Here is an 11,940-nt window from a genome sequence, read left to right on the forward strand (position 1 = left end):
ATTGCAACCTAATGGAACTCAACATTTCAGATAATTAATAATAGCTTAAAATTAAAACAACAAATCAATAAGTTTCTCAAGCTTTAGAAAGAACTTCCACCCTTTACTACTAGTGATTGGTCCCAACTCGAGCAGATTCACTAAGTACTTGAAAAATTCAATTAAGTTTATATTATTTATTTTAAGACAGAATCTATAGATCAGCCTTGCCATTCCTATTTATTACAAGCTACACAAACTACTTGATGATGCAAGTCAACGCAATGGTGACTTTTCAACACTAGATCAAGATATTGTAGCTGCAGTGAAAAGGGGTATGATAAAGTATAAAAAATACTACTCTTTTATAGATGACTGTGATACCTATTATATTGCTCTTGTGTTGGATCCTAGAGTCAAAGATAAATTAATTTTACAAGAATTATAAGAAGGCAATGCAGGCACTATAATTCTAGAAAACATCCGCACTAAACTCCATTAGAGATATGCGGTTAGCAATGCTAAGCATTATTCTACTGTACTACAGCAGTCTTCGGGAGAACTGAGTAACGTGGAATCAAGAATGCTAAAGAAGTTGCGGCTATAAGATTAATCTCTAGTCTCTGATATTGATAGGTACTTTGAAACTCCTCCAATTGATGTTATAGATATTGGTGAAAATTGGCTATGTAATTGGTGGCAAATACACAAGGATGAGTATTAGGAGATAACAGCAGTAGCTAGGGATTACCTGGTAATACCTACCTCCGAAGTTGCTATTGAGAGGATGTTTAGCGCAGTAAGGGATCTCTTAGGTATTTGTCGGAACGTGAATATCAAACCCTACACGTTTCGGTACCGGATATAGTTAGTCTGACGCGGCACATGCGTGCCGCGTATATCTAGTTAGCTATCCCCCGTCCCCATTACTCTTGGAGACCTTTTTTCGGCTTCGATTTCGAGTTGATAGGCGACTTCCTTATAATTATTCATATCAAACAGTCAGAGGCTCAAAATCCTCACCCCTCTCTACCACCTAGCCCCCAGGAGTGCGGCCTTTGACGCGTCTCAACGCGTCGGCAACACCATGGCGCGTAAAGGCCCTGGTACAGATGGCCCTCTACAGACAGCCCTCCTGGAATCCACGTCTGAAGCCACGACAAGAGCTTCTGAAGTAGACATATGTCTATGTTAGTCGTAAAACCAGGTAGTGCTAGCGAAGGTCACGTGCGAACCTCGATTCGGATCAGGTGAATTCAGGCTATTCCTATTTGGTCAAATGTCTGTACTACATAAGGTCAGTCGTTTCCCAAACACTCCTAATCACTCTTTGTTCTACTCTCTGCTCTGATTTCTGTCAAAACAGACTCATCAAATCAACCATACCTTCTAACACTGTGTTAAAAATGATTTCCTTTTTGATTTTCAGCGTCCTGATGGTACGTATAGATATGATAGCCTCTGATACATTATTGTTGATATCCGGCTTAGGCTGGACTCCTGTTTGCCATCAAAAGGCTTTATTTCCATCCCTTGTCTCGCTTTAATGGCCCTCGGTTTTGGGCTCTTACCCTCTTGCCTTACATGCTTGCCTTTCGATCGGGTCAGCTCGCACACAAGGTTAAAGGTTTCCACGAAATCTACGGCGATACGGTGCGAGTAGGGCCAAATGAGATATCATTCATCAACCCACACTCAGTCAAGGATATATACAACAAGAGACCAAATGCACAATTCAAGACCCTCCCTAAGGATCCTGTTCGACAGCCCCCAACTAGGCCAGGCCACCCATGCTCCATTCTCGAAGCCGGAGACGAAGACCACTCTCGAATACGAAAGGCGTATGCGACCCTCTTCAGTACTCAAGCACTCAGAGCACAGGAGCCTCTGATAGTATCGTACGTGCTCAAGATGACCTCCCAGCTAAAAACCCGTGGTTCCCAGAATGATGGGATTGTGGATCTTCAGAAGTGGTTTACTTACTGTGTATTCGACGTCATTTGTTCGCTGAGTTTTGGAGAGGACTTTGGCTGTCTGGAAAATGACCGATATCACGAATGGGTTGGCGCGTTGGTCTTTAGTCTAAAGGCAAAAGTGCAGCTCGCGTCTTCTCGTTATTATCCATGGCTATTCAACCTTCTCGTGAAACTTATGTCTCAATCAGCCCAAGCTAAGCTTATAGAGCACAAGAGGATTACACGAGAAAAGGTTCAGAAGCGTTTAGGACAACACACAGTCCGGCCAGACTTCCTTTCGTATCTTCAGGCTTCCAAGCACGATCTCACGGAGGGTGAAATAGTGACCAATGCCGAGACTTTGATTATTGCCGGAAGCCATACTCTCCAAACAGCAATTACAGGAATAGTATTCCAATTGTTACATAACCCGGAGGCTCTCGGTCGAGTTACGAATGAGATTCGCGACGCTTTTGCGAGTGAAACAGATATGGATACCAAATCATTAATGCAGCTTCCGATGCTGGGGGCTGCTATCAAAGAGGGTATGCGTTTGACTTCTCCCGTCCCTTTAGGACTTACACGACGAGTTCCTGACGGAGGAGCGATCATTTGCGGCTCTTACTTTCCTTCGGGGGTGAGTCTTCTTATTCTGTTACTCTATTCTGTACAGGGAAGGCTAACAATGACGTCAGACCGTAGTTTCATACATGCAATGGGCCGCCAATCTCTCCGGCAGCAACTACACTGACCCAAACCGCTTCGATCTTGAGCGCTGGCTTGATTCGGATTCAGGTGCAGGAAGTCGTTATAAGAACGATCGGAAAGAGACGACTCAGCCATATTTGCAAGGTCCTCGAGATTGCCTGGGACAAAACCTAGCCCAATCCGAAATCGTTCTCATCCTCGGACATCTGCTCTACAATTTCGACATATCTTTGCCGGAGGGTTTGGGATCACAAGCTGTAAACAACTGGGAAGATCAGGAAACATATGCGGTTTGGGTGGGGAATCCACTCCCAGTCCGCTTGAGTCCTAGAAGTTGAGTTTCACTGTAGGTATACCTAATACGAGAATGGCCTGATTTATAATTGATGTCTCTTATGATCACCATGATTTCTTTTTCGTTTGACCGCTTTTTCTCTGTCAAGCTGCATGCAATTTCTACTTGGTCGAATGCTTAGTGACAACGCATATGCAACTATGATTTCCACCAGTTCGATTACCAATTTATGTGCTACCTAACAGCGATACCCGATGTCCGTAGAAACCGGTGAATCTGCATAATTTTGTGTATTTTGATCATAATTTTCTGTGTCAAGACTACACCGACAACAAAATTTAAACTGAACTGGCAGAAAAGATTCTTTGAATATTGCCTAAGTATGCTTATGTTATGACTTCAAATGGGGCAATCATAGGGACAATCAATGGTGCGCGATCATTTACCTGATATCCGCCGCTGAATAGAGAAGAAAGGTTTATTACTGTATTTGATTGCATCCACGGATCAGATAAATCACACTTGATCTCGCGAAGGGTCAATTCGTCTAGTATCAGATCATAGATATATTCTTCGAGGGAACTTGTCTCAAAATGGTAGAGTACAGACCTTCTCTGGGATCTACCACACAGCTCTGGTTGCCAGCGGCTGCCGCTGCAGTACTTGTGTTAGTCTCCTGCATTTTTTGCACTGTCTCAATCCAAAGGACTGGAAACGCCAAATTCATTGCCCCTTTCGTGGGATCAAAGCATGCTTGGCTAGCGAGGTGGAGTTTTTTCTACGCTGCTGAAACCGTGATCCACGAAGGGCACACCAAATACGAAGGAAAGCCGTGGAAGCTTACTGGAAACGATGTCATCGTTCTCCCACACAGATATCTCAACGAGATTCGGAAGCTACCATTTCATCAGGCGAACGCGATGCAAGCAAACCTAGACAATATGCAGAGCAAATTCACACATCTTGATATCCTCAATACCACTCGGCTTTTTGTTCAGGTTTTGAAAACTAAGGTTAACCCTCAGCTGGCCCTCATGATCCCTACAGTTCGAAGGGAGCTAGACGCAGCATTCGCGAACGAGGTGCCCCCTCCATCAATAAACGAGGGAGACTGGACGAGTGTACCAGCCTTCCAGACCATTCATCGAATTGTAGGCCGCGTTTCAGCGCGCATATTCGGTGGCCAGGAACTTCGGGATGACTCTAACTGGCTAAATACTGCTGAAGGATATCTTCACAACATCTTTGTCACCGCCATCACAATCCGCTTGGTGCCTTATGGATTCAAGACAGTGGCTTCATGGTTTCTTCCATGCTCGTGGAAGATATCGTGGAATTTCTGGAAGGCCAAGCGCATTCTCTATCCATACATCCGATATCGCAAGAGTATTGTCGAAGAGAAAGCGGCCGAATTCGCCAGAAAGCGGAGAGATGAGTTTCCTGACGTCTTACAATATTTAATAGAGCAGGCTACTGGGCGGGACGCTGAGCTCATGAGCCTAGCATCTATGGTTCTCTCCCTGAGTCTAGCTTCGAATCATACGACAGCCATGGCATTGACAGAAGCCCTATATGATCTATGTACGTATCCGGAGTACCAAACCGAGTTACGTGAAGAAGTTCGGTCAGTCATTGAAGCTGATGGAGGTTGGAGAAAAACATCCCTGGTAAAAATGCGCAAGCTAGACAGTTTTATCAAAGAATCTCAGAGGATGCGCCCTCCCAGTCTTAGTAAGTTTTCAATCCGCTCTACATTCATTTCAAACGGGACAATATGGATCGTTAACTTAAGGTACAGTGGGCTATAAACGCAAGATTACTGAAAATATTACCCTCAGTGATGGACTGCAATTGCCGGCTGGTGCGCATGTCGAATTCGCCATTGTCCCCATTCAACAAGACAACACCATTAACTCAACCGAGTTCGATGGGCTACGTTACTATCGTTTGCGACAAGCGCCATCTCAAGCTCATCGTCACCAGTTTGCGACTACTAGTGAATCCGTCTTGCACTTTGGACATGGGCAAAATAGTTGTCCTGGTAGATTTATGGCGTCCAATGTCATCAAGATGACCCTTGGAAAGATGATGTTGGAGTATGACTTCAAATTGGATCAGTTCAAAAGACCTGAGGGTATACACGCTTTTGAGTACAACTTTCCTAATCCTGAGGTACATCTTCTGCTGAGGAAGAGGAATCAAATGCCCTCCGTATAGTTACCGCAATCTGCCATGGCTCTTTTACCTAGTCTGAGGTTCGATCGAGTTTTAAGATGGAGTAGTAGGAGTATATTATGTTAAACATTTTCTAGCAAGTTTGAACAACGTGCTTGGGCTTTCATTTCTATATTACATAGTATTTAGAACAAGCATCCACAGCAATTAGGGCTAGAAATGGTTATCGATAACAGGATAGAAGCTCTTATCAGCGTTATCGTTATCTTATCGCATCGTCTTCTTAGCGAGAACTCTTTGCGTGTCGAGGATTAGGTAAGCTAAACCTAATCAAGATGGCTCCCACTAGAGCGACGGACCCGTCGCTCTAGTGGGAGCCATATAATCAAGGAAAGCCTACAACATTGATACAAGGAAAATTCGAGAATTGAAGTCACAAGATTGAATCTACGAATCAACTTTACAGCTCTGTATCGAGAATCTTCTATTTGAGATTGTCTGGATATCTTCTATATGGGATTCTCAAGCATAAATAGTGTCCAACAATCCCCTCAAAATGTAGATAGAAGAGTGTGCGCAGAATTAGGTCAATATGTCAGAAGAATCAAGAATCCGCAGCCAATGGATTGACTAGATAGTGTTACACTACTGCACTACGGAAGCAAGGATTATCCGTAACCATTAGGGTTAGGGTATCAGAGATATCAGAGATATTCTATGATAGCTATGATCCGAGGATCAGAGAAATCAGAGGAATTCTATGGATTCTATGATGATGATGGAATATATAAGGACACTCAATTATCGTGTATTTAGTTTATTCTATCGTCTTGAATTAACCGTGCTAAGTACCCCTTAGCTTCGACAACTTGAGTATACGTTCTTCTATCGAACCGGATATTCATCCTTTTATTAAGACTTTGCTTTCAAGAAGCCTTTCGTATTCAGAAGCCTTATAACTTCAGCGTGTTATAAGCTATCCGAGATATACTCGACGGTAGTTTGACCGAAGTTTCCGACACAATATCAATATTTCTCACCATAAATACAGTGGGATGAATTATGTGTTGGCACCCCCCTTATCCGAAACTCCACACCGCCCTTTATTCTGCCGACAGAAACGCGTACACATCGCGTTGCACACAAATTTACATATATTCTCTATAAATCTAAATTTTTTTATATAAATGCCTCCACCACAGCGACGTACAGCGCGCAGAGAGCTTGACCCCTGTATGAGAGCTCGTATATGTGAGCTCCATACAGAGGCGCACTGGGGTTATAAACGGATACACCGCGCGCACCCGGAAATCCCTATATCAACTATCCGGAATACAATCAAGAAGGAGCAAGAGCGTATAAATCAACGCTCAATGCCTCGTACGGGGCCCCCGGAGAAGTTGACGGACGAGAATAAGCAGAAGCTTATTGAGTTGACGATTCAGTATCCTCATATTAAATATATGGAGCTCCGGAATGCGATCGACAATAAAGTTACTATTCGCACTATCCAGGGCATGTTTCAAAAAATCCATAAGAGGAAATGGAAGTGTCGGAATATCAATCTCATGATTCGGCGCTTCTGCACCCCGGTGCAGAAGCAAGCACGTACGTACGGGAGCGGGATAACGTTATCCCTAGCGCCCGTACGGCAACCTCGTATATAGCTACCATGACACCCCGGGGCCCCCTACTTTCTCTGAGTTAGGCTTTATAATATCGAATATCATATATATACAGCTTCACCCTTGACAGGCTTGTCGGACTAGCCTTGCTACCGTCTATGCTTCGTGATACGGACCGTAGTTAAACCGACAATTACAATCCCAGCCAACTTAAGTATCTACTACTAGCTAGGAGTGATCTATTATAGGTTCCTATCCTCGCTCTACTATAAAGTAGTACTACGGTGTTGTGAGATAGGAGCGATGAATTTAGATTATCGTGGGAGCGTTGTCCCTGGAGAGACTGTTGTCCTCACTGTACGGACAGTGCACAAGGATACACATGAACAAGACTGTGGCATCGGCTGTGTATAATATGACGGTGCAAGCGAGTAGTATTATTGGAACGAATGTAAGTTCATCCACTTTCTTTCTTTTGCGGAGCAGAGCACTGATCGTGATGTTGTCTAGATATACTGGAGTAACGATGCACCACTGTATCTCAGGGGTAGCAAGGTTCTCATCGGGATCGCTTCTTTGAGTCTGTTTCTGTTCCTGTTCGCAAAGGTATACTATGATCCAAAGAATTAGTATGTGCTAACCTGTCGCATTTTTCGTTTTATGATATGAAGATGCATCTACTGATCATAAAAACACTATAGCTACCGAGCACGAAAGTGGAATGCGATGAGTAGCGAGGAACGAGATGCATATCTTGCTGCTAATAAAGATAGTGGTAATAAGAGGTTCGCATTTCCCACTCTTCGTTGTGTCGATATGTCTGATCGTCATTGCTAACTGGTCTGCAGAATTGATTTTAGATTTATATCATAGACTACTTGCACGGCTCCAAGGGACATACAATATTTGACGTGATTGGAAGATCTGTGGATATACGAGCCGAATTCCCCTCTACTTATCGGATCTGGATCACTTCTGGGAGGGATTCAACGTCAATTGATGACTCTTTCAATATTGAGTACATAACGATCTTGGAGACGATACTAATGGCTTATATGTAACAACCATGCACATGTGGACATCATGAGATAGGTATAAAATTACATGTACATATCTGGGTAGATCTGCTCGCGTGATGAATAAGATCAATATATCTAATCTAAAGGGTTCCGCTCAATTCTTCCTCTAATATACTGCTGGACCATAGATTCATCACCATCGAACCGACCCCAAACTAATGAATAGACTTCCTGATCCATTTCATCCAACCCACCACCAAGTAGAGACGAGAAACCGATCTTTATATTATCTCTTCTTGCTGTACGCAGCGTGTCTAGGAACTGCTTCCAAGTACCATTGCAAAGATAGACTTCATGAAGATGGATTTCGGCTTCATATTCATCATCAACCATTGCATTAGTAACGAATCTCTCCAGATCTCGCGTAGTGAGAGGCACTTGAAATAAGCGAAGGCATCTGATTCTTGCTGGTTTGTGAAACCAGCTAGTTCCGAGAGAAGTCGGTGCATGACGAATCGAATCGACACCAGCACCGATCCAAAACTCTCCTAGACTGATGTTTGCGTATTCAATGCTTTTGCAATCTAGCATGGCACCAAGATACTTATCGAGAGCTTGTAGCTCTGCCGCGAACTTTGCATGCGATTCCGCTCTCCTTCCTTCTACAGCATCATCATCGACGTCCACAGTCCAAGGGCCCCATGCACCATTACAGCATGGCTGGAAACCTAATTGAAATATATCCATAGATTCCATGGCAGCTGACAACGAGCTGAGGGTTTCTGCATTTGTTGGCAATCGAGTGTAGTCTGGTGCAGCCGTGACTTCAATGGCCAGATGGTCGACCACGATACCTTTTGCCTTACCAATAGCTATCGGTATTTCAACCAGTAACTCGACTGGCACGCCTTGCCATATCTCTTCGGTTGGTTGTATCCATTGGGCATCCTCCCACACCACTGGACGTGTAAATACAGATACAAGAGCAGTTTCTTGGCCCGCATGGTCTTCTTGGGGTACACGAATAAGTCTTTCTGGACCGTAATTGTTCCCAAGTTCACGATCGTAAATAGTGACAGTCCTGAGATCTTTGAACTCCGATAAAGTCTTGGAGAGAACCGATTTAAAACCTCCATTCCGCATTATACGATCCTGGGACTCGTATCCAGCCTTATATAACTTATAAGCCCGCTGCAAGACTAGATTGGGACGAATTCGATCCGGACTCAGCGCATCAACATCGCTGTCTGCCGATTGTTCTTCTAATCCATGATGACTAGCATCATCTGCTACTGTCTGGTCGAGGCGGCGGATGAAACCCCATGCGATCCGCCCAAATTCCCAAATACTGCACTGTTTTTGATCTTGTTCATAGTAGTCTTGAGAAGAAATTCTTTGCCTCCATTCTGACTCTACAGACGCAGCAAAATTCTCAAAGCTGGCTGCCACCCAGGGATGATAGAAATGAACGCGCAAATAGACTTCTCGTACCCCTTTAGAAAGACCCGCGTCAGCAGCTATGCTCTGTAAGCGATCTACCGTCTCTGTTTTTGTGATATCCACGTAGACACTGCGGATTAGGAGATGTGAGCTCAAGGCACAGAAGCGTCGACATGTAAGGCGAATGTTTGGAATCGAGCCGCCATCCTTCCACTTAGCCTGCAAGTCTTGGAACTCAAAAATAGAGACCAGAATCTCGGTTGGGAGTCGCAATATCCCTGGGAGGGACATTCTTCTTTGATGAAAGAATATTCAATGACCGTCATGAGCATAGAGTTAGACGATGGGACAAGGACAACAATGAATAAATGATGTTTATTACGCCCGGAGGGACTAAGCCTATAACGTAAATCCCAAGCGACCCGCCCACCTCTCCGAAAAATAACTCTCTATATTGATTTCAAATCCCAATTTCAAACCCACATACAAAAAAATATACAAAACTCTAACTACTAGTTTGATTAGGACATCGATTAATTCTATGCCCTTCAACACCACAACCACTACAGCGAAATTGGCGGCGTACGACCTGAGAAGCTGGGAGCTCCGGTTCAGCTGGAGCTGTAGTAACAGCTTGAGATGCCTTAACCTGACCTTGTACGAGCGCTTGAGCTTCTTCGCTAGTAATCCCTGTAAAGATTATAGCTTTCGGGCCGATATTTATCCGTACGAAATAGAACACCTCACTCCTTAGATAGTTTCCTAGATAACAAGCAAAAGGACAAGAACGTTGAGAACGCTCCAACAAGATATTTCAATCCTCAAAGGGGAGCGTACAACTGATATTTCTACTACTGCTCATAATCCTCGGCAACCAGATCTTCCTCAAGAATCTTAACAATCCCATGCTCAATAGATATCTGTTTCTTAGATTTTTGGTGTTTTTGCTTCTCTTTTTCATGCGCAGCTCGTAAATCATGGTTTTCTTTCCGTACGAGTAGAAGATCATTCATTGTCGTTTCATAGGCTTTTGACATTCGCATAACTGCTTGATCAATCACTTGATTTGGGCTTCCTGTACGCTCACTTATACGTTTCGTAATTGTAGTTGACTGGCGTACAAATTGGCGTATATTTTGAGGGGTTTGTAAGCAAGATGATTGTGTATTGCTTGATCGACTCGGAGGGGGTGTTGGTGTCTTTAATTGGATATTAAGTTGCTAAATCACTCGATCTGGATTGAATGGCACTAATCCAGTGGCTGCGAAGCTATTCTGAATAGTTCGAGCTTTATATGCCACCGTACGAGCCTCTGGGAATGCCATTAAAAAGTCCAATTTATCGATATGATTGAATCCATCTCTCATTCGTTGCTCAACAACCTGCCCATAATGTCGTTTTAAAACCGCAATACAGCCAACATCAAGAGGCTGTAATAGATGTGAAGAATGAGGTGGCATGCAGATTGGAATAATATTATTCTCAGTGCATGTACGATCAAATTCTGCAGTCAAATGGCTTCCATGGCCATCAAGAATCAACATTCTATATGATCCCATTGACCGGCTATTAATATAAGTGTTGGTTGCTTCATGCAATCGAGATGTGTCAGATAAGCTGGCTTTCCAATGAAGCGATCAATCCGAAACTGTCATGTGTAAGAGAATGGTCTCAAGTTTACCCCATGGGATAGCTTACAAATCAGCTCAGGAGAAGGTCTATATAGACGCAGCTTTGGAACATGATGTACTTAGAGAAAAAGACACAGAACTGAATGAATACCCATTGAAATTAACTCCATTGCTTCGTACGTACGTACATGCACCTTAGTGCACCCACAATAAGGAATAAAATGGGTTCTAAGCCATTCTAATCCTATTTGATCTGTAGTCCAGCCATTTTCACTAATATTAATCATCCAATCACTTGGTAGATCATCAATCCAGCCCAATCGTACATTTTTCTTTACCTTGAAAATAATGTACGAAGGAATAGCCCAACCAGTTGAATTTGTTGCTTCAATTGCAGTCACCCATTCTCGATTCCCAGGTTGTAAAAGCTTTGGCCGAGCATATCGATCACTTCCGGTAATAACCTTTGCAGTTGCGCAAAGTCCCATAGCAAAACCAGTCTCATCAAAATTGTAGATATCTTCTGGTAGGATTCCATACTTAGATATAGCATCTCGTACGCGATCAAAATGTTCTTGAATGATCTTTGGATCTTCGCATTTGGCACGTTCATAATTATATTTCCTTGCGAATTTGGAATCAATCTCTGGGCGGCGTTTAATCAGATTGGTTACCCAATTTTTTCCAACTTGTGGTTTGCCATGTTGTAAAAGAAGATAATTGACCATTTCTCGTACGAGAGAATGCCGGGGAGGTAATCCACGTCGATCTAAATCAGGAACCCATTTGACAAGTGAATCCTCCTCAGATTGAGTCAATTTATCGTGGTTGGCGCGCTTTTCACCCTTATATTCGATGCCTTTGAGTCGATCTCGGAGAGTTGTACAAGGAATATCATAAATCCTTGTAGCTTCACGAATATTGGAAATTCTTCCATTTTTCAAATCAGAAATAGCTAACTGGATCTTTCCCTCTGTCTGAGCTGATTTTAAGGGATCTTTCTTGCGAATTGGTGGCATTTTGACGCGTTGAAATATGAGAAATCAATATAGAGAGTTATTTTTCGGAGAGGTGGGCGGGTCGCTTGGGATTTACGTTAACTAACGTAATCGG

General features: G+C 43.4%; 5 protein-coding genes across 5 annotated transcripts, besides 5 other annotated features; 3 read left to right on the plus strand and 2 right to left on the minus strand.

The window, feature by feature from the left end:
- Positions 1-159: part of a mobile genetic element that runs on past the window's edge.
- A 124-nt stretch (positions 160-283) lies between these two features.
- Positions 284-808: a mobile genetic element.
- A 515-nt stretch (positions 809-1,323) lies between these two features.
- TSTA_000650 (benzoate 4-monooxygenase cytochrome P450, putative) lies at positions 1,324-3,257 on the plus strand. The gene is made up of 3 exons (XM_002487600.1): positions 1,324-1,418; positions 1,471-2,571; positions 2,630-3,257. The coding sequence occupies exons 1-3, from the start codon at positions 1,386-1,388 to the stop codon at positions 2,978-2,980; spliced, it is 1,485 nt and encodes a 494-aa protein (XP_002487645.1). The 5' UTR covers positions 1,324-1,385; the 3' UTR covers positions 2,981-3,257.
- Positions 3,258-3,311: 54 nt separating this feature from the next.
- On the plus strand, positions 3,312-5,350 carry TSTA_000660 (cytochrome P450, putative). The gene is made up of 2 exons (XM_002487601.1): positions 3,312-4,668; positions 4,736-5,350. Exons 1-2 carry the CDS (start codon positions 3,531-3,533, stop codon positions 5,152-5,154), a joined length of 1,557 nt encoding a protein of 518 aa, XP_002487646.1. The 5' UTR covers positions 3,312-3,530; the 3' UTR covers positions 5,155-5,350.
- A 949-nt stretch (positions 5,351-6,299) lies between these two features.
- On the plus strand, positions 6,300-7,798 carry TSTA_000670 (uncharacterized protein; the record flags this gene model as incomplete). Its single annotated transcript, XM_002487602.1, has 7 exons — positions 6,300-6,724; positions 6,868-6,914; positions 7,015-7,094; positions 7,129-7,188; positions 7,248-7,366; positions 7,439-7,512; positions 7,611-7,798. 7 exons carry the CDS (start codon positions 6,300-6,302, stop codon positions 7,796-7,798), a joined length of 993 nt encoding a protein of 330 aa, XP_002487647.1.
- Positions 6,423-6,722: a mobile genetic element.
- Positions 7,799-7,810: 12 nt separating the features above from the next.
- Positions 7,811-9,541, minus strand: TSTA_000680 (uncharacterized protein). Its single transcript, XM_002487603.1, has 2 exons — positions 9,177-9,541; positions 7,811-9,104 (listed from the first exon to the last, which is right to left on the minus strand). Exons 1-2 carry the CDS (start codon positions 9,485-9,487, stop codon positions 7,892-7,894), a joined length of 1,524 nt encoding a protein of 507 aa, XP_002487648.1. The 5' UTR covers positions 9,488-9,541; the 3' UTR covers positions 7,811-7,891.
- Positions 9,542-10,122: 581 nt separating this feature from the next.
- Positions 10,123-10,761: a mobile genetic element.
- Positions 10,417-11,846, minus strand: TSTA_000690 (pogo transposable element, putative; the record flags this gene model as incomplete). Its single annotated transcript, XM_002487604.1, has 2 exons — positions 10,417-10,762; positions 11,032-11,846. The coding sequence occupies 2 exons, from the start codon at positions 11,844-11,846 to the stop codon at positions 10,417-10,419; spliced, it is 1,161 nt and encodes a 386-aa protein (XP_002487649.1).
- Positions 11,034-11,804: a mobile genetic element.
- Positions 11,847-11,940: the final 94 nt, after the last annotated feature.

This window comes from Talaromyces stipitatus, genomic scaffold, assembly GCF_000003125.1.
Source record: "Talaromyces stipitatus ATCC 10500 scf_1105507295517 genomic scaffold, whole genome shotgun sequence".
In the NCBI taxonomy this organism is placed as follows: Eukaryota; Fungi; Ascomycota; class Eurotiomycetes; order Eurotiales; family Trichocomaceae; genus Talaromyces; species Talaromyces stipitatus.